This window comes from Cervus canadensis, chromosome 33 (genome assembly GCF_019320065.1).
Source record: "Cervus canadensis isolate Bull #8, Minnesota chromosome 33, ASM1932006v1, whole genome shotgun sequence".
NCBI lineage: Eukaryota > Metazoa > Chordata > Mammalia > Artiodactyla > Cervidae > Cervus > Cervus canadensis.
Genome location: NC_057418.1, coordinates 36387613 through 36407693, shown reverse-complemented (window position 1 = coordinate 36407693; position 20081 = coordinate 36387613). Strand labels below are relative to the sequence as shown.

The 20081-nt window shown below is 50.8% G+C and overlaps 2 protein-coding genes across 2 annotated transcripts; one reads left to right on the top strand and one right to left on the bottom strand.

Annotated features, from left to right (window-relative positions):
- The first annotated feature begins 428 nt into the window (after positions 1-428).
- Positions 429-2024, top strand: TTLL2 (tubulin tyrosine ligase like 2). Its single transcript, XM_043457108.1, has one exon. The coding sequence runs from the start codon at positions 441-443 to the stop codon at positions 2022-2024; it is 1584 nt and encodes a 527-aa protein (XP_043313043.1). The 5' UTR covers positions 429-440.
- Positions 2025-7335: 5311 nt separating this feature from the next.
- LOC122434215 (centromere protein J-like) lies at positions 7336-18607 on the bottom strand. Its single transcript, XM_043457441.1, has 4 exons — positions 18583-18607; positions 13536-13617; positions 9915-10032; positions 7336-8193 (listed from the first exon to the last, which is right to left on the bottom strand). The coding sequence occupies exons 2-4, from the start codon at positions 13585-13587 to the stop codon at positions 8004-8006; spliced, it is 360 nt and encodes a 119-aa protein (XP_043313376.1). The 5' UTR covers positions 13588-13617; positions 18583-18607; the 3' UTR covers positions 7336-8003.
- Between the last annotated feature and the right edge of the window lie 1474 nt (positions 18608-20081).

The window sequence follows — 20081 nt, the reverse complement described above, 5'->3', positions numbered from 1 at the left end:
CAGCTGGTGAAGAATCTGCCTGCAATGCAGGAGACCCCGGTTTGATCCCTGGGTTGGGAAGATCCCCTGGAGAAGGGAAAGGCCACCCACTCCAGTGTTCTGGCCTGGAGAATTCCATGGACTGTACAGTCAGAGACGACTGAGTGACTTTCACTTCACTTCATAGTTGCTTTGCAATGTTGAGTTAGTTTCTGCCACACGGCAAAGTGACTCAGTTAGGTGTGTTATGCGAGTCACTTCAGTCGTGTCCGACTCTTTGCAAGTCCATGGACTGTAGCCCGCCAGGCTCCTCTGTCCCTGGGATTCTCCAGGCCAGAGTGCTGGAGGGGGCGCCACTTATGTATGTTTGTTAATCGCAAACTCCCTCTCCATCCCTTCCATTATTCTCTTCCTCTAACACTTTTCTGATCATCCATTTCTAGAAAAGAAAACCGTATCTGATGGCGGAAGATGAGCCTCCAGGGGCCAGTCTGAAGCCCCTGGTGTTCCGGGTGGACGAGACCACCCCCGAGGTGGTGCAGAGTGTCCTCCTGGAGCGCGGCTGGAGCAAGTTTGACCAGCACGATCGGAACGTGGAGGACTGGAACCTCTACTGGAGGACCTCCTCCTTCCGGATGGCCGAGCACGCCAACGTCAAGCCCTGGCAGTGCCTGAACCACCACCCGGGCACCACCAGGCTCACCAGGAAGGACCTCCTGGCCAAACACCTGCAGCACATGGGGCGTCTGTACGGCACCCCACTGTACGCGTTCCTCCCCCCCACGTTTGTCATGCCCAGCGACTACAGCAAGTTCGTGGCCGAGTACTTCAAGGAGAAGCAGGCGTTGGATGCCAAGCTCAGCTACTGGATTTGCAAGCCTGCAGAGCTCTCTCGAGGGCGAGGAATCATCATTTTCAGTGACATTAAAAACCTGATCTTTGCTGACACATGCATCATACAGAAATACATCTGCAACCCTCTACTTGTCGGGAGATACAAGTGTGACCTCCGCGTCTACGTGTGTGTCACTGACTTCAAGCCGTTGACCATCTACATCTATCAGGAAGGGCTGGTGCGCTTTGCCACAGAGAAGTTTGACCTCGGTGATCTGGAGAACAGCTACGCCCACTTGACCAACAGCAGCATCAACAGGTCCGGGGCCTCGTATGAGAAGATCAAAGAGGTGGTGGGCAGCGGCTGCAAGTGGACCCTCAGCCGCTTCTTCTCCTACCTGCGGAGCTGGGACGTGGACGACCTGCTCCTCTGGCAGAAAATCAACCGCGTGGTGATCCTCACTGTGCTGGCCATCGCGCCTTCCGTGCCCTTCGCGGCCAACTGCTTTGAGCTCTTCGGATTTGACATCCTCATCGATGACAACTTGAAGCCGTGGCTGTTGGAGGTCAACTACAGCCCGGGCCTGTCCCTCGACTGCTCGGCAGACGTGTCCGTGAAGAGGAGGCTCATCCATGACACCGTCGAGCTGATTCACTTGCACAGTCTCAGAAACGAGAGTAAGGAGAGCTGTGGGGCTGCAAATGCAAGTCCCGGCGTCTCCCTTGCTGAGAAAGACAGAGGTCGGGGCAGCGACCTTCCTTACGAGTCCTTCTCACAACTCAGGAGCAGAAGAGCGTTCAGTAAGGATGAAACTCCAGTGAAGAAAGCGGTCACGACGTGCCCTGAAAACCGGCACACCTGCCAGCCCCGAGAAGCACTGAGCAGGCAGAAGGAGGTACACCCATCGACGCGGGAGCCTCCCAAAGCCAAGCCGAAGGCCGGGGCCAGGCACCCGGCCCTCAAGACGCTCATCCCCTGCGTGTCGCTCATCCAGCCCCACGGCCGGGAGAAGGGCCTCTCCCCACACGTCCAGCCGGACAGCAGCTGGGTGCCCGGCCCCCAGGCAGGCAACTTTGTTCTCATTTTTCCTTTCAACGAAGCAACTTTTGGAGCATCTAGGAATGGACTCAATGTCAGGAGGATAATTCAAGAGCTCCAGAAACTAACGCATAAGCAATGTTCTCAAGTGGCAGAAAAGAAAATAACATGACTTCTTGAAAACCAGGAATTCCTCTGCCAGGGAAGGCAGGTGGTTCTGTCCCCACCTCAGTTACTTCCCTGGGATGAGAGCTGTCGATTTGTACATAAATATAAAAACTCACAGTAGAGCATGCTCGGGTGTGGTTCTGTTCCGTCACATCACCCGTCTCTTTGCTCAAATCTCTAAGAACCACACGACCCTTACCTGTACTTAGAAATGCCTTATTACAGTTATACTGTGTGTTTTTAACATGAAAAAGATTATATTTAAAAACATTCTTAGGTGAAAACAGTATAAGAAAGGCCAACGGTTAGCTTTTTCTTTTTTAATAGACCATATTTTGTTCACCATTAATCTTTTGTTCACAATTAACCTTGTTAACGATCAAACATTTGTCTAAAATGAGTTACTGAAAGCTTCCCCACAAACAGTCAAATGACTATGGTCTTTATGGATCCTCAGTCCTAAATCAGACACTGTACCAAATAGCTTCCCACCGGGGACATCCATCAGCCATATTTGGAAAGTGTCCCCTCTCTGCTGGCTTTATCACTATTAGATTACCCTCCAGCCCTGCAAAGTCCAAAACTTCCAAATTAGGCAAGTTACCATTCCTGCCAGATAGGAGAGACATAAAGCTCCAGTATTTATTGTAAACGCCTTGCTGAGAAGCCAGACAGATCTTGTGCTGTATGATTCCATTTACATGAAATGCCCAGAGTTGGTAAATCCACAGAAATAGAAAGTAGGTTGGTGGTTTCCAGGAGTTGGTGTGGGTGGGGAATGACAGTTAAATGGCAGGGTTTCCTTTTGGGACAAAAATTTCTGGAAGTAGAGTGGTGATGGTTGCACAACATGTATAAATGTTTAGGACCAGATAAATGTGCTAAATGTCACTAACTGTAAATTTCATCTTGTGCTTGTTTTACCACAATAAAAAACAGTTAAAGCAGGAAAAAAAAAAAAAAGACAAGATTAAATTATTGAGAATTGGAATGCATAGCACGTGATGCAAGTATAAATAGCCAAATGCAAGGAAGTAAGGACTTGGGACTATCCTGGCAGGCCAGCAATTAAGACTCCACACTACCAGTGCAGGGGACACAGATTCGATATCTGGTCAGGAAACTAAGATTCCACATGCCTCGCAGCTGGGCTTAAATAAAAAGGAAGTGAGTAGCATCCATTTCAAGATAATGATTACTTCCTGTTTTGGGTGCACATGGAGGGGCTTCTGAAATGACCAATAACATTTTATTACTTGACCTGGATGGTTCAGAGGAAAAAAAAGGGGAAATTTTACAGCAGGTTTAGTCCCGACACTGCAATGCATCTCTTATTCGTTGCCTGTTTTCAGGCATCTATACCTTATTGCTCCCCTCCTTGTTCCAGGAAAGGCTGGAAGGAGTCAAGAAGATAAGTGCATCAAGGTGGTTTTGAGCTTACCTGTCAGTCAGGCTTCCCAGGTGGTGCTAGTGGTAAAGAACGCCCCCCCCCCACCCCACCAGCCAATGCAGGAGATATGAGAGACAAGGGTTCAATCCCTGAGTCAAGAAGATACCCTGGAGAAGGGAATGGCTACCCACTCCAGTATTCTTGCCTAGAGAATCCCATGGACAGAGGAGCCTGGCGGGCTGCAGTCCATAGGGTCACAGAGTCAGACACGACTGAAGTGACTTAGCATTCCTCAGCCAGGCTCCTACATTACATCTGGCAAATAAAGACAGGAGCCTTTTCCACAGATGCCCAGGTCATCTGATGAGACCAAACCATGCAACACCCATCACTCAAGAACCAGAGATAAGATCTCAGTCTCCCTCAGTGTTTGAAATGCTGGCTTCTTTATTACAAGCGAGGTTTTAACGATTCTTTAGACGTGAACGTGAATCTTACACAGGTGAGCAGAGCATGTGTTATTAAGGAAAGATGCTCTTGTTTGTGCATTTGGAGTTTTTCGGGCTAGAATAGCCTTGGGCCATCCAAAAATCCCAAACCTGGGCTGTACCTGTCTTATAGTAAAGGGTAGGCCAATTAAACTGAAATAATAACAGACTAAGAATTTCAAAAGAGATAGGAAACGTTTTTGCTAATTTCCTAGAATTAGCATCAGGAGTACCGATGTGGGGTGGGGTGGGGGGTGGGGTATGTGGAGGAAAGAGCCCAGACAGCATCTTGCTGAAGTGGAACAGCAAAGCCCCAAGTTGGGAAACCGAGGAGTTCTCTAGAAATACTTGGGCCTCTACTCCCCAAGGAGGGGAGGAGGCGAGTATTTCCCTGTTCCTCCACGAGGGACATCTGCAAACCTTGAGCAGAGCGTGTACATTGGGCAGGGGAGCCCCTGAGAGGTGGAAAGGAGGCAGCCCACCAAGGACCCAGGAAACCCGGGGCGGGATGTCGGGGGTTCTTTTTGGCCTCATCCCCTCAAAACGACACTCCAAAGGAGCAGGCAGCCCAGAGAGGGAAGTGGACGCGGACCGAGGAGGCCCAGGCCTGCTCTCCAACCCGGGGACTGGTGACTGAGCAATTGCAAAAACTGTCAGTTAGAGAGTCTGGGAAACGGCCTGGGATCTTTGGTTCTGAGAGACCTCCAGGGCCTGGAAGTGTCTTACAGCTGAAAGGGAAGGTTCTTCTTTCGTTTCAAAACTGGATTGACTTGGGCTTAGAGGGAACCAGCAGAGAGGGAACAGGAAATCAGGATCAGAATCTTCTAGAAGGAATGAGGAACGAAGGGGTTTGTTCCCGTGACACAGAGGTCACTCTGGGCTGCGTGGGAGGCCCACCTGCCGGACTTCCCTGAGCAGAGTGGACAGATCCCGCATCACCTCTGCAGGCACGCTCCCGCCGCCTCTGGACCACAGGTGGGGAGGCCGTGGGGGCCCAGGGATCAGGGCCCCAGGCCCGGGGCATGGACAATTGACCACTGCTGTCCCTGTGGCCACGCGGCGCCCTCTGCCAGCCTGTCTCCTCATGCCTTGCCTCTTCCTTGTTCCCAGCCCACCGTCCACCTGCAGGCTGGCTGCTGACACACTGGCCGTGGAGGCGGGGAAGGATGCTGGGCTGGGCTTCTCAGCTCCCCGCGGGGAGGACCAGTCCGGGAGGTGTTAGCAGAGCCACCCCGCCCCGCGCCCCCCTCCTGAGATAGGAGAAGCTGATGTCCCGCCGGAACAGGAAACAGTTGAAGTGCCCGTCATCAGCCCTCCACCCTTCCCTGGAATCCATCGGGGGACGGCAGCAGGACAGTGTACTGGGCCGTGTAAGTGACGCAGACTTAGCTGGGCTCAGGGCAGGCACCTGTGGGTTCTCATCAGTGCGGGGAGAGGCCTCGGGCAGAGGGGCGGGGCTCCGTGTTCCCGGCAGGGCTCCGCCCTCCGCGGACGTGGAGGGCGGACCCAGGAGTCCTTCCAGGCCCAGGGCGGCCGCGCTGGGCTCGGAAGGACAGCAGAGGTGACCCGGGTGAAGATGCGGCAGGTCCCGAGGGAGGGGACTGTCCCTGGGTGGCGTGCGGGGTGCTCAGGGTGGGCTGCGGTGAGCGAGGAGGGAGGAGCCAGGAGAAGCAGCTGGTCCAGGGTCTCGGGAAGCCCAGGGCCTCGCTCTGAACAAGCACCTTTTCCTTGAGGGACACGTGGAGCCTCTGGGGGCTCCACACGGAAGACGGGATTTGGGGAAGCCTGCATTCCTGAGGCAGCCCCCTCCCTGGTTACCCGTGGAGGGGGCGGGTCTGCTGCTGACCCTTGTCCCCACCCTCACCACACTCCTCGACGTGCAGGCCACACGTTCAGGCAGGATGAGCAGGAGACTAGTGGGCTGCCCTTGCCAGGACCACAGAGGACCGCCTGGTCGGGGAAGCCCAGCTCCTCCTTCAAGCCCCACCTCTGGAGCCCGTGGCTGGCTCCTCCTGTTTTCCCCACATGCCCATCTTCCCTGTCCTCTGAGGCTGTCGAGGCCCTTCCAACGAACTCAGCATGCTGCAGACTGCTGCAGGTACATGGAGCTACGCATGCATGCATGCTAAGCCGCTTCAGTCACGTCCGACCCTTTGCGACGCTATGACCCACCGGACTCCTCTGTGCATGGAATTCTCTAGGCAAGAATACTGGAGTGGGTAGTCATTTCCTTCTCCAGGGGATCTTCCTGACCCAGGAATGGAACCCGAGTCTCCTGCCTCAACAGGCAGACATTGAGCCACTAGGGAAGCCCAGATTTAAAAGTATGTTCTAGATTTTGGGAATCAGAATGAAATGTTTTTATAAGCTTGTTCTGATATGCAGCATACCAGAACACACAGCACACATGGGCCTTCCGGGTGACCTGTCTTATTCTGACCCACGACCTCACGTGCGTGGCTGTTGAGGAGCATTCTGCAGGCTAGAGTTCATGCAGACTGCCCATCAGGCAGATTATCTGCTGTTTGAACACAGTTTACCCACAAAATTGTCTGCTACTTTCTTCCCCTGATCTCCCCAAACAGTTAGAAGCCCTTTAACTTGGTAGAGAGGTTTTTTTGCTTTGTTTGCTTTAATGAAAATTTCCAGGATAAGCCAACTCAAAATAGTCAAAGCAATGAGCGAGTCCATTTCTGGCTTTTCCCTGGTGGTGGTCAGAAGGTAAAGAATCTGCCTGAGTGCAGGAGACCTGGGTTCAATCCCTGGGTTGGGATGATCCCCTGGGAATGGCAGCTCACGTCAGTATTCTTGCTTGGAGAATCCCATGGACAGAGGAGCCTGGGGGGCCCTGTCCATGGGGTCACAAAGAGTAGGACACGACTGAACAACTTACACTTTCACCTTTCACTTCTTTCTATTTTTGGCTTTTCAGCAGTGGGTTGGTTTTGTCTGTTACATCTGACAAATGACCTCACTCTGTGGTAGCTGCCTCCTGGGCAGAAAAGGCCCCATCCAGTGTGATTGCAATAGAATGCTTCGATTTTCAAGTCAAGCCAAGACCACACATTACTCTTGAGTTACTTCAAAAAGCCTCACCCAACCACGGAGGCGACCGAGCTGTGTGCACCATAGACTTTAGGACTGAAATGATCACACTCACTAACAGATGATACTTCACTTCTGTCACATGAAGACATGAGCACATACAAACATCTTGTCATAAGATTTTTCAGGAAATTATTCCTTTGTTGTATTTGGGGGTTATTTTAGTATAAAAATCAGTTAAATGCCAGTTTGTGTCTTATTTTCTAGGCTGCTTACAAAACAATAAAAGAGGCAACTGTCATTGCCTTGACTGCGAGATTTAACAATGCAGAGTTTCAGGCGGTGGCTTACCACCCGCACAGCTATGGGCATGAGGCCAGGTCACTTGGACCCTGGGTCAGGCTCCCTGTGGGTGCTCCTGTAGTGGCGTGAACTGTATTCTTATCTGGCCCAGCAAGGTCGTGGGCACTGGTGCCCTGAGGATAATGGATGGGATGGTCAGGCTAAGCTGGTATAATTCAGGAGAGGGCCAGGGGCCAGCTGCAGGCAGAGGTAGAGGCACCCGGGGCCCAGGGAAGGCTGCCCGTCACGTGTAGAGCTGGTTCTTGTGATGGGCAGAGAGGACGGGGTCTGGCCGGGGCCCTGGTGTCATTGTCTGGGAGCTTCCTGTTCTCTGGCTGGTCTAGTGTTGATGCAGCCGCCTTTCCTAACCAGGAGCCCTGGGGACCAGGCTGTCTCTTCCTTTATAATGTCTGGATGACTTGGGTAGTCCTCAAGTTTTACATGATTTTTCATCACATAGGGCCACATATATTAGTCGTTTCTTTTTTTAGCAAATAATGTAGTTGGAAGGTTACACATAAGTTGGATGGTCACAAGTAATGTTGGAAGTTCACAGGTAATGTTGGAAGGTCACGGGTAATGTTGGAAGGGCACAGGTAAGGTTGGAAGGTCACAGTAATGTTGGAAATTCACAGGTATTGTTGGAAGGGCACAGATAAGGTTGGAAGGTCAAGGTGATATTGGAAGGTCACAGGTAAGGCTAGTTTTGAGGGAGAAGCTACTTCCTGTCCAGGATGATGTTTCCAGCCTCATCCCTGACCTTGACCCTCCCAGACGCGTCCTTGGTCTCCTGGTGGCCGTCATGGTACACGGTCTTGGTGGTGCCATCGGGGTACTCCCTCCTCTTGAACTGGGCCGTGTGGATCTCCCGCTGACCGTTGCTGAGCACGATGGTCTTGTCACCGTTCCTGGTGGAGAGAACAACCTTGTCAGTGGCCAGCACATCCCATGGGGAACCCGTGGGGCCCAAGGGATGTGACCATCCAGGTCTGCACATCTGAACCCCAGATCTTGGTAGATGAGGGTACAGGTCCCGCCAGGGCAGGAGCAGTGAAGACACCTGCAGAGTCAGGGTATAGACAGGAGCTGAGCGGGGCTCAGGGCGGCCCCGGGGAGAGCTCAGGAGAGAGGCCGGGCTCGTGGGCCTGTTTGGGCAGAGTCGCTCGCGGGGCGCCCGAAGGCAGTTCTGAGGAAGGAAGGAGAGGCTACAGGGCTCCACCCAGGGGGCAGGGACCTGAGGTGGAATCACCCGGGGAGCAGAAACCTGAGGTGGAGTCACCCGGGGAGCGGGGACCTGAGGTGGAGTCACCTGGGGAGCGGGGACCTGAGGTAGAGTCACACGGGGAGCAGAAACCTGAGGTAGAGTCACACGGGGAGCAGGAGCCTGAGGTAGAATCACCTGGGGAGCGGGGACCTGAGGTAGAATCACCTGGGGAGCGGGGACCTGAGGTGGAATCACTCGGGGAGCGGGGACCTGAGGTAGAATCACTTGGGGGGAGCGGGGAACCTGGGGTAGAATCACCTGGGGAGCAGGAACCTGAGGTAGAATCACTTGGGGGGAGCGGGGACCTGAGGTGGAGTCACCCGGGGAGCGGGGACCTGAGGTGGAATCACCCAGGGAGCAGGAGCCTGAGGTAGAATCACCCGGGGAGCAGAAACCTGAGGTAGAATCACCCGGGGAGCAGGAGCCTGAGGTAGGATCACCTGGGGAGCGGGGACCTGAGGTGGAATCACCCAGGGAGCGGGGACCTGAGGTGGAGTCACCCAGGGAGCAGGAGCCTGAGGTAGAATCACCCGGGGAGCAGAAACCTGAGGTAGAATCACCCGGGGAGCAGAAACCTGAGGTAGAATCACTTGGGGGGAGCGGGGACCTGAGGTAGAGTCACCCGGGGAGCGGGGACCTGAGGTGGAATCACTTGGGAGCCACAGGAGCCTGGTGTAGTCACTCGAGCACAGTGACTCTGGCAGTGATGGCGACACTTGTGCCTCTGTGACAGGAGAGGGGACCCACGGAGGCAGCAGCCCACCAAAGCCAGGGCCCCTGCACTGTGGGGAGGGGGGAGCTCGAGGGTCTGAGAGTCGGCACAGGGGAGGGGGTGCAGGGCCTCCCTGCTCGTCCCCCGTCAGGACGGCGCTTCCCCGTCCATCTTAGTTGTTGAGCTGCTGCAGGCTCGGGCTGCTACACAACACGGTCTCAGTGGGCACACACCAGACGCCGGAGACTATTTTTATGGCTGCAATTCAGTCATGACCAATGTCAGTGAAGGAAACACTTAAAAACGAGTGTTTGTGGAGTGGGAGGTGGGAGGGAGCGTCAAGAGGCAGGGGACTTGGTATATACATGGCTGATTCACGCTGATGTCTGGCAGAAACCTACACAGTCTTGTAAAGCAACTATCCTCCAATTAAAAGTAATATTTTTAAAAAATGAGTTTTTACATCCATGTTCGCTATGAAATCCATCAGATCAAGGTCATAAGACCAAACCTCTAGGGTCAAAGACGTTTTCTATTATATTTATACAAATACTGAAACTTTTACAAAAATTAAATTAATCCAGAGACTTGACAACTGCACAAACCACAAATTGCGGAGACTTCAGATTGACACCGCCTCTCCCGGTACCAACCTCTCCACACTCACAATGGTCCCGTCTGGGAATACAGTCTCCTCGCGTCCATCATTCAGACGCCACACCGTCCCATCTGGAAACACGATTTCCTTTGAGCCGTCAGGGCAGACTTTTTCTGAAGAATATAGGTTAAGTCAACAGATCTTCATAACTAGAACACTTGTTGCATTATTTAGCTGTACAAACATATTTTACAGTGATCCGCTCCAAGAGGACTAGTATTCAAGACGTTCTTGTATCCTACTCTCTCATATTTTATTTATATTTGCATATCTTGCTCCAGGCAGGCCCATCCCCCTGGTCTCATTAAAATACATAATTTATATTCTCCCAACTTCACTCAAATTATCTCCCTAATTAAAATTTTTCTTTCCTTCCATATGCTCTCTGGCTCCCTAAATCCTGCCTTTCAAGACCCAAGGTCATCACTCCCCCCACAGCATGTGGGCCTTTGAAGGCCTTGGACCCTCAGTAGGGTAGAGTTCACTGTCACTGTTTCCTGTTGACTTGAGGGGTCAGGCCAGATGGTGAATGTTCGAGGGGAGAGAGAAGATGTGGAAAAGCATCGGACTGGAATTCCAGAAGAAGAATGAAAGAATGTGGAGGAACACAGATATGATCAAAGATAATGACTGAATTTCCCAGACTGGATGCAAAAATGTGGCTCTACAGATCTAAGAGGCCCAGCTTATTCCAAGCAGAATAAATGAAAAGAAATCCGAGGGGCATGCTATGGCTTGACCTGTCCCCCACCGCAGAGTTCCTGTATTGATGTCCTGGCCCCAGCACCTCAGAGCATGGCCTTATTAGGACATGAAATTAGTCAAGATGACGTCATGCTGGAGCAGGATGAGCCCTGACCCAACAGGACTGGTCATAGGAATGGAAGTCGTCATGGTCAGAGGGGCACTGATCTTCATATATGCAGCTTATCCCCAAGGGGAACGGAAACTATAAACAATGGATGTGTATGTTTGCATGTATACATACACGCACCCAGAGAATGATACAACAGATGTGGCAACAGGTTAAAACTTGGTGAATCTGGGTAAAGAGCATATAGGAAACTTACATTAAAATAAATATGTATTTTTTAATTTAGGGCAAACAAAAAATACAGGAGCTGGGTAACAGTTAAAGAGTTTGCTCTAATTGATAAATACAGAATGCAGTGCCCAAAAGAGCTCACATTCCTCTCAAGCTCACACAGAATCAGGACATTTAAATAGGAGTCGTACGGAAGAAAGGAGTCATACATAGGAGTCATACTCCTATAAAGAAAATTAAATCGGCAAAGCTAAAATAGAGGGAAAAGTCTCAGACTGAGATTCATGTCCAGGATCACACACACCCGATAGAAATATTTTGTCCTATCTTACTACCCTCAATGGAACACGAGGTTCTCTGCCCCCAGTCAATACCCATAACCAGCTGTCCTTGACACACCCTTCTGGGGTGATTAGTCGCATTTCATAGAGAGAAAAAGAGTGGCCACCTAAATGTGAGAGAACTAGACAGGGGAACACACTGGGGTGGTTTGCATGATGGTCAGTGAGCCTATATTGAGGGTGGTTTTGGTTCTGTAGGTTACAAACTCAGAGAGATGAGTTTCCTGTCTTAGTGAGGGAAGGACGCCTTGGTTTGGTATCATTTCAGCATCTTTGTTTTGAAAAGCCGAGGGCAGTACTAACCCACCTCCAATTATGTGTAAGGAACAACAGGATTTGAAACACTTGACAAATAGGAAATAACTTTTTTGGTTGGAAAATATAAAGACAAAGTAATGAACCTCTTGAATTGAACAGGTAAGCTGTCACTGGTTCATTCATCAGGGACCCTGGTCCTTCAATGCGGACGTTGGTGGGTGTTCACAAATTGGGCCTATGGTCCCGATGACCACAGAGAACATGTTATAATTCCACCCTCTCTCAGGACAGCTGTGAAACCATGTACAGTGGTCAGGAAGGATATTAAATGATGGCACATGGGAAGTGTCCAACCCAGAGGGGGATCTATTTTTAAATCGGTCCCAGATCAGGAAGTGACACTGTGCAAAGAAGCCGAGATGGTGACCACAAGTCTGACCCTCCTTCTATGACGGCTCGGGAGACAGACAGCCCCATAATGGGGTGGAGGCTGACCGGCTGCAATTAAGCCATCCCAGGGACAATCTTTTGGAAATCTACAAAGCTCAGCACAGGACCAGGACTTTGTTAGTTTCAACAGCAAGAGCAGCAACTCAAGAAGATGGAAATGCCCATCTCACACAGAGCCTCAGTAGCTATAGGCGGCAAGAAAGACCTTGGGGATGCAATCTGTACACTCTTTTAAAAATCCACTCCAGAGGCAACATTCTCAAAGTTCTGGCTGTAATGCTGATGGCGGTTGTTTAATCACTCAGTCACATCCCGTTCTGTGACCCCGTGGACTGCAGCATGCCAGGCTTCCCTGTCCTTTACCATCTCCCGGAGCTTGTGGATGGTGGAGATGATGCTAAATGGGAGGATTGTCCACTAGCTCGTACCATTTAGAGAGCCAGGTCCTCTGAGGATATTCAAATCATTAATATGCAAAATATAGGGATTCAAAATAATGAACGATAAAATTAGATCACAGGTGAAGCAAATTCACAAGGCCAGATTTCTCAGGTTTTAACCCGAGCTTTGCATTCCAGAGTCCCTGTAAACTTGGGAAAAGAATTTGACGTTTTAAGAGGATGAAGGTGCAAAGTTAAGCGTCAGGCCCTGTGGCTGGTGACTTTGCCCCTGATGCTTGACAGGACCAGGCGGGAAAGCTGACTGCAAGCCCACTGACCGAGGTCCAGAGGCGTCTCTCCAGGGGCCAGGCTGGAGAGGCGGGCTCACAGTCATCTGATAAGAATAAGGAAAGGGGGCAGTTTTCATTGTTATCATTGTTGTTCAGTCGCTCAGTCATGTCTGACTCTTTGTGACCCCATGGAATGCAGCACGCCAGGCTTCCCTGTCCATCATCGTCTCCCTCCCAGAGCTTCCTCAAACTCATGTCCACTGAGTCTGTGATGCCACTACGCCACCAGAGTTTGACCTCAGGCCAAACTACAGGGAGGGAACACAGCCCCACCCAATAGCAGAAAATTGAATAAAAGTTTACTGAGCATGGTCTTACTCACCAGAGCAAGACCCAATTTACCCCACAGCCAGTCCCTCCCATCAGGAAGCTTCCACAAGCTCTGAGGCTTATCCATCAGAAGGGAGACAGAATGAAAACCACGATCACAGAAAACTAACCAAACTGACCACATGGACCACAGCCTTGCCTAAATCAATGAAACTGTGAGCCATGCCGTGTAGAACCACCCAAGATGGACAGGTCATGGAGGAGAGTTCTGACAAAACGTGGCCCACTGGAGAAGGGGATGGCAAACCACTTCAGCATTCTTGCCTTGAGAACCCCAGGAACAGTCTGAAAAGGGCTTGTATTAAGTGAGTTAATTGCCGAGTCATCTGGCCGACGTCTGCATGGAGAATTTGCTCTAAAAGCGCCCACAGCTGGTAGAATTAACCTTTCCCCAGACAGCGCCCTGGGCATCTCCTGCCCACGGCCAGCACCTCTCCCCAGAGGTGCACTGGTATCACTTACCTGTCTGCTTGTTGGGAACGCGCCCGACTTCCAGAGGCCGGCGATGTGCCATGCGTGCTGTCCGAGCCCCAGCAGAGTGTGTCTGCAAGCACCAGAAACCCCTGTGTTGGGATGCTGTCCAGGGGTCACTCTGAGCTTGGGTTTAATCTGTGAATCGAGTGGAGCGCTTCCTGCAGGCGGAGGCCTGAGCTGTGCGTGGGAAGGGAAGTAGGGCTTTGGAAGAGGAGCTGGACACCAAAGCCCCCAAAATGAAGGCAACTGGGATGCCTCGTTAGTACGGGAGGTCAGTGGGCCAAGAGGTAGCCCTCAGCCCTTCACCCAGACGGGCTCCAGAACCTGGAACCTGCCCAAGCTAGGCAGCCTTGGGGAGATCTGTAGCCATCTAGATCCCCCCTATTTCGTGATGAGCTCAGTGAGTGTGGGCTGTGATCCCTGCCACCGAGAACCTCACCGCCCAGCTCCGGGTAACACACAAGCTCCTCTATGGTCATCCGTCTGCACATCTCTGCCTTTTTAACAGTTCCTGTGATTGTGAGCTTCTGAGTTATGGTGACTCCTTTGGCTTCCGATCAAGTGTAGAAGGACCAGGTGGGAAAGTGCAGGAGAGGAGGGGGAGAGGCTTGTTGTTCGGGGGGTCCCTGGACTAAGCTGGGTGTGCCTGAACCACGCAGCAGGGAGGGCAGGTTAAAGAAAGGAAGGCTACAGATACAAAAGGCTGTTTAATGGATGGGTTTGTTTTCAAAGTGAGAACTTGGGAGGAAGAAACCTCAGTCTACTCCGAGCTCTGAGGGTCTGGCCCGGTCAGCTGGTGCCAGACATCCTGAGCATCTCTGCTCGTCAGGAAAAGAGGCTGAGAGAATGGGCCCGTGGAGAGAGCTGTTTAAGTAAAGCTGAATTATTCGGAGAACTGTGCTACCAAGGCTAGAGGGACTGCGGCGCTTTCTTGTTTTGAAGTGAGTCTTCTCACATGGATCGTCTGTCCCGAAGTGAGCAGAAGCAGAGAGAAGGCTTATTTGTCCAGCATCACAGTAATTATGAAGTTCAACCAAGTTTCAGAGGCCAGGTCTCCCTGGAGACCGGAGGGAGGCATGGAAGAGAGCCATGTTCGCCCAGCAGGGGCCCTGGGGTCATCCTCCCCCTCCCCCCCCACCCCCGTGACTTCCCCGTGACCACACAGCAAGCCGATCCAGCGGCTCGTCTTCACCATCTACACCGAGCATCTACACCCATCCTTGGTCTCTGCGTCTCCACCTGCTCCTGAGTCTGGCTAAGAAACAACTATCTATTACCCCAACGTCAGGGAAACTCAGAGTTCAAAGTGTGAAGGGTTGGGTAGGTTACGAGATCAATACCACATAGCTGTGACAAAATGAGAGGCCACCTTCCAAACAGGTTCTTCCAGACTCTCCTGTTTGCCTTGGTTTGCAAGTAAAAGGGAACGTGTAGGTTAACTCAGGCCAATGAGAGCTCACGTGGCAGGAAAATAGTTTAGCACTCCAACGTTCACCCTCAGAAAGGGTCAGAGGCTTTAGCTGGAGTGAAATCACAGAGCCATCAGCTGACCCAATTAAAACCAATAAAACATGAGGGAAACAGCAGAGATGAGCTCTGCAGTCCTTCAGGACTCCCAGGGCCCTGAGCACTACCTCTTAATCCCTAAGCCTGGTTAAAATAAAAAAGTCAAGTTGAGTATTTAAAGAAGGCTTAAGAAATGTGTAGAACACAGTTTGGTGATGTTTTAGTGCTAAAAGACAGTTATCAGTCTATTACAACCCTACTCTCATCTCCAGGCCTTACTAAAAGGATGATTTGTAAATTCCCAAAGTTTCCTTAGTTAGAACCAAGTTAAATCCCAAATTATCTGGACAATTGCCTTTCTGGAGAAGTTCCTGTAAATTCTGAGATTGTGCTGAATCTCTTCCCCCAAATATGATAACTTAACACAACCCAGACATCAGTTTGTCCCATGAGCCTCGGTCAACACTGACCCCTGCTCCCCCCAAACACATCACGTGCCTCTACCAGTTATAACCAGAGACTGAGTGCTAGATATGCACCAAGCAATACCGGCCTGGTGTGAATTTAGTCTGTTTAATAACCTGTAGTGGATTTTCCCAGACTGGGCACAGCTGATAATTTGGGCCAGATTGTCCTTTGTTGTGTGTGTGTTAGAATGCAAGGGGGCATCCTACACCTGCTGTAGGACATTGACCGTGCCCATGGCCTCCACCCTCTGGATGCCAAACCCCCCCTCCCCCCATCACTCCAGTCATGACAGCCAAGAGGGTCCCCCAGCCTTGCAAATGTTCCCGGGTGCCAGTTGAGAACTACTGATCTGTTAAACAGGTGTGCCCTGATTTTCAGATGCAGAAACTGAGGGCTCAGAAGATCAGTTCATTTCCCATGTTCATACTCGTGGTCATGGAGAAATCTCAGGTCACTGTCCCAGAACCTTGTGGCTCCAAGGCCCAGGCTTCCTGCTCCACCCAGCACCCAGCATCCAAAACCCAGAACCAGAAGACCAGCACTGAGCACTTAGGGCCAACACCCAGAGACCAGCACCCAGTGCCCAGCACCCAGCACCTAGCACCCAGCACCCAGCGACCAGCACCTAGCACCTAGCACCCAGCACCCAGCACCCAGCAGGCAGCACCAGCTTTGGGAAGACTGCCTCCTTCTCCTACCAGACTGTGCAAAAGCCATCCAACTGAAGAAAAGAGAAGCCATCCCTTCCATTTGACCTCCGGCTCACACTAGGACTGAGTTCTCTGCCTAAATCTGTTGCAGTACTGACATTAACTCTATAATTAAGGCACTTTCGCTAAGTGTTTACTACTGAGTTTACAAACACAGGTTAGTAAACACAGGCGCTGTTTGCTACACAGGTTATGCCCTGTGTCACTAGCTATTCATCACCATCCATCAAGTGACGCTCATGTTACAGAGGCTTAGAGGGCTGACCAGTGCCTGAATGATGGAGTGAGAGCTCACGGCCGGAAGGGGGCTGGCAGCTACTCCCTCTGTGGTGTGGAATCCCGAGTTTCCCATTGACTTGAGCATCTCACCGGCCCAAGAGCGCCCAGTAGGCAGAAGAGCCCCCCCAGTGAAAGCCTGGCACCTGCCCACTTTCTAGCTTCCTCATTGAGCCCCCGAGGAAGAGGGTGACGATGAGCAGAAACTTTCCTAATGACCGGGTGGGGTTTGGTTTTTTTTAAGGCTGTGCACACCAGTCTGGTGTCTGGTGGGCTCTCCTACATGTCCCGGTTAGAACACCGTGGGGCGGCGGCCTTCTTGTCAGCACGCACATCCTTCTCGGTGCCTTTTGAGAAAGTGCCCATTTTACAGGTGTCGCTGAGTGCTTGTCCCCCCTTGATGGAAACACAAGGGTTCTGAGATGGAAAATTACTTAAAGTCTCACTACTGTGGTTTCATGATCTTTCCTTCTGTTCAGAACTGTTATAAGCCTACTGCCTGCGTGGCATCATAGACACCAACTGTAACATTTCCATGAATAAGTCTCACTAAATTGATCAGCGCCAAATCCCCACCCTGAATTTGGTTATGAGTAAAAAATGATATGATTTGCCTTTCAAATATCTGGTTTCCTTAAGGCCATGTTATGTAAATGTGCCTAGATTATCAAATTATTAAGTATCAGTCTAGATAAAATCCCCAGGAGGAGGGCATGGCAATCCACTCCAGTATTCTTGCCTGGAGAATTCCATGGACAGAGGAGCTTGGTGGGCTACAGTTTGTAGGGTAGCAAAGACTCAGACACGACTGATCAACTGAACACGCATGTGCACGCATGCACGCGTGCACACACGCACACACACACACACACACTAGCTATTTCATAGTCATTGAATTTGTTAAATTTGGAAATCCTAGGCCATGTAAATACAATAATTACTGTCTAAACATATTCCGTTTCACATTTTTCTTTTGTTTCTACCCCATCTTGTTGATGCATACACTACTCTGTCTGGAATGTTTATTGATTTCAGTTGACCATTGGCAAATATTATATTGCTTCATATCCATCATGCTGAACTAGAAATTTAGAAAAGAATATCTATGTCTTCCCCTTGAAAATATTGTCATGATAAAAATGAACAGAAAGGAGAAAACTGACAAATAATATCAGAATTTTGGGAGTTAATATTTGTGTATATTTTCCAATTAGTAAAATGTGTTGTGGCTAATTTATGGCCTTATTACTCCTACCATAGCTCAGAAATACAGCAGCAATTCAACTGAGAAAATACAGAGGAAATGAAAGCTAACATTGGCTTCTGAAAATACCCGGAGCAAAATCCATCAAACGAATTACGGTGGATGCTCTGCTGGCCAACACAGTAGCCTTCCGCTTTGAGGTCGGAGCCAAGGCTGCACCGTCACCCAGGCCCCAAACCGGCCAATGAGGAAGGGAGGTTATGTTCTGTTCAGTCCTGCTGGTGCTCAGGCCTAGACCCTCAATCATGTCCAACTCTTTGCGACCCCAAGGACTGCAGCCCTCCAGCCTCCTCTGTCCACAGGATTCTCCAGGCAATAATACTGGAGTACATAGCTACTCCCTTCTCCAGGGGATCTTCCTGACCCTAAAGAGCATGGGTCCATCTTCACCTAGGCCAGAGGCAATTCAACAAGCAAGAATGAGCCAGACTCCGACCTTGCCACAGGCCGACGACCAGCTCAAAATGCCGTCAGTTGAATGCGGACCTGGGGAGTCATCTGGGCATCAGTGAATATTCGTCAGAGCCCACGGGACATCTGGGGCTGCAGTGGCGGCCATACTGTTCCACCCGCTTCCTGAGAGCCCTGCCCCCCACACCCCACACCCCCGCCCACTGCATGGACGTGACCTTCAGGAACTGAGACTCTTCCCAAGGGTCGAAATGTGGAGCAAGGAGACACTCCAGGCAATACAAGACAAATTATGTTTAAATCTGTTTTCCTCTGGGAAGCATGTGGCTTTGCTTACTGGAAACAGACTGTCAGCCCAGGAGCTTGGCCTGGGAAGATGGGCAGCCGTACCACCGCCTACCTTGTCCTTGGGGTGCTGGACTCCCCCCTCCTCCTCCTGTTTTATCTCGGTGTCCTCATGCTGAGACGCATTTGGGGGCGACTCTGGTTCTACAGGAGGATCCTGTGCAAAGAGCATCAAAGTGTCTGAGGTCTCCATGGAAACCGTGGTTAGGACCCCTGCCACCACACCTCACTGGGCCAGCCCCGCACCCGATCCAGGGCTGTGTTCTGGGCTTTTATGAAGGCACATGTCCCCAGCATCCCTGTTCATCTGATCCAGGCCAGGATGACTGAGTGACTGACGGCAGGTAATGAAGCACTTCCTGATGGAGACGTCGGCCCCCACCCAGAGCTGGCGGGGTTCCTTCTCAGGAGTTGAGGTGAACCCGTGAGTAAGGGTCCAAAACCAAGTAAAAGCCAGAGAAAAATGTCACCTCTTAGCGCCTTACTTATGACGTCAGAAAGGGCAGAACAGAATGTGGGCTGTTCTTGGGAGGAGGGAAGGGAAGTTATCTCTCACAGCTCCCTACTTCCACACCATGTTGCTGTTGTTGGGCTCCCCAGGCGGCTCGGATGGTGAAGAATCTGCCTGCAATGCAGGAGACCCCTGGGTCAGGAAGCTCCCCTGGAGGAGGAGATGGCAACCCACTTCGGTATTCTTGCCTGGAGAATTCCATGGAGAGGAGCCTGGCGGGCTACAGTCCAGAGGGTCACAAAGAGTCAGACATGACATAGTGACTAAACAACAACTTTTACACCATAAATACGTTCAAGCCCAAATTTCCTTCCATGGAGAAAATTATAAATTCTTAAAGAGATGGGAATAACAGACCACCTGACCTGCCTCCTGAGAAATCTGTATGCAGGTCAAGAAGTAACAATTAGAACTGGACATGGAACAACAGACTGGTTCCAAATCGGGAAAGGAGTACATCAAGGCTGTATACTGTCACTCTGCTTATTGAAGTTATATGCAGAGTACATAATGTGAAATGTCAGGCTAGATGAAGCACAAACTGGAATCAAGATTGCCGGGAGAAATATCATTAGCCTCAGATATGCAGATGACGCCACCCTTATGGCAGAAAACAAAGAACTAAAGAGCCTCTTGATGAAAGTGAAAGAGAAGAATGAAAAAGTTTGCTTAAAACTCCACATTCAAAAAACTAAGATCATGGCATCCAGTCCCATCACTTGATGGCAAATAGATGGAAAAACAATGGAAACAGTGACAGACTTTATTTATTTTTGGCTCCAAAATCACTGCAGATGATGATTGCAGCCATGAAATTAAAAGACGCTTGCTCCTTGGAAGAAAAGCTATGACCAACCTAGACAGCACATTAAAAAGCAGAGACATTACTTTGCCAGCAAAGGTCCATCTAGTCAAGGATATGGTTTTTCCAGTGGATGTGAGAATTGGACTATAAAGAAAGTTGAGCGCCGAAGAATTGATGCTTTTGAACTGTGGTGTTGGAGAAGACTCTTGAGAGTCCCTTGGACTGCAAGGAGATCCAA

Bases quoted from the DNA above. Each gene is read 5' to 3' on its own strand.
- LOC122434215 (XM_043457441.1), bottom strand. From the start codon at position 13,587: ATGGCACATCGCCGGCCTCTGGAAGTCGGGCGCGTTCCCAACAAGCAG. The intron at 10,033-13,535 runs GTAAGTGATACC...TATATTCTTCAG, and splicing joins CGTTCCCAACAAGCAGACAG to AAAAAGTCTGCCCTGACGGC. The intron at 8,194-9,914 runs GTTGGTACCGGG...TCTCTCCACCAG, and splicing joins ACCATTGTGAGTGTGGAGAG to GAACGGTGACAAGACCATCG.
- TTLL2 (XM_043457108.1), top strand. From the start codon at position 441: ATGGCGGAAGATGAGCCTCCAGGGGCCAGTCTGAAGCCCCTGGTGTTC.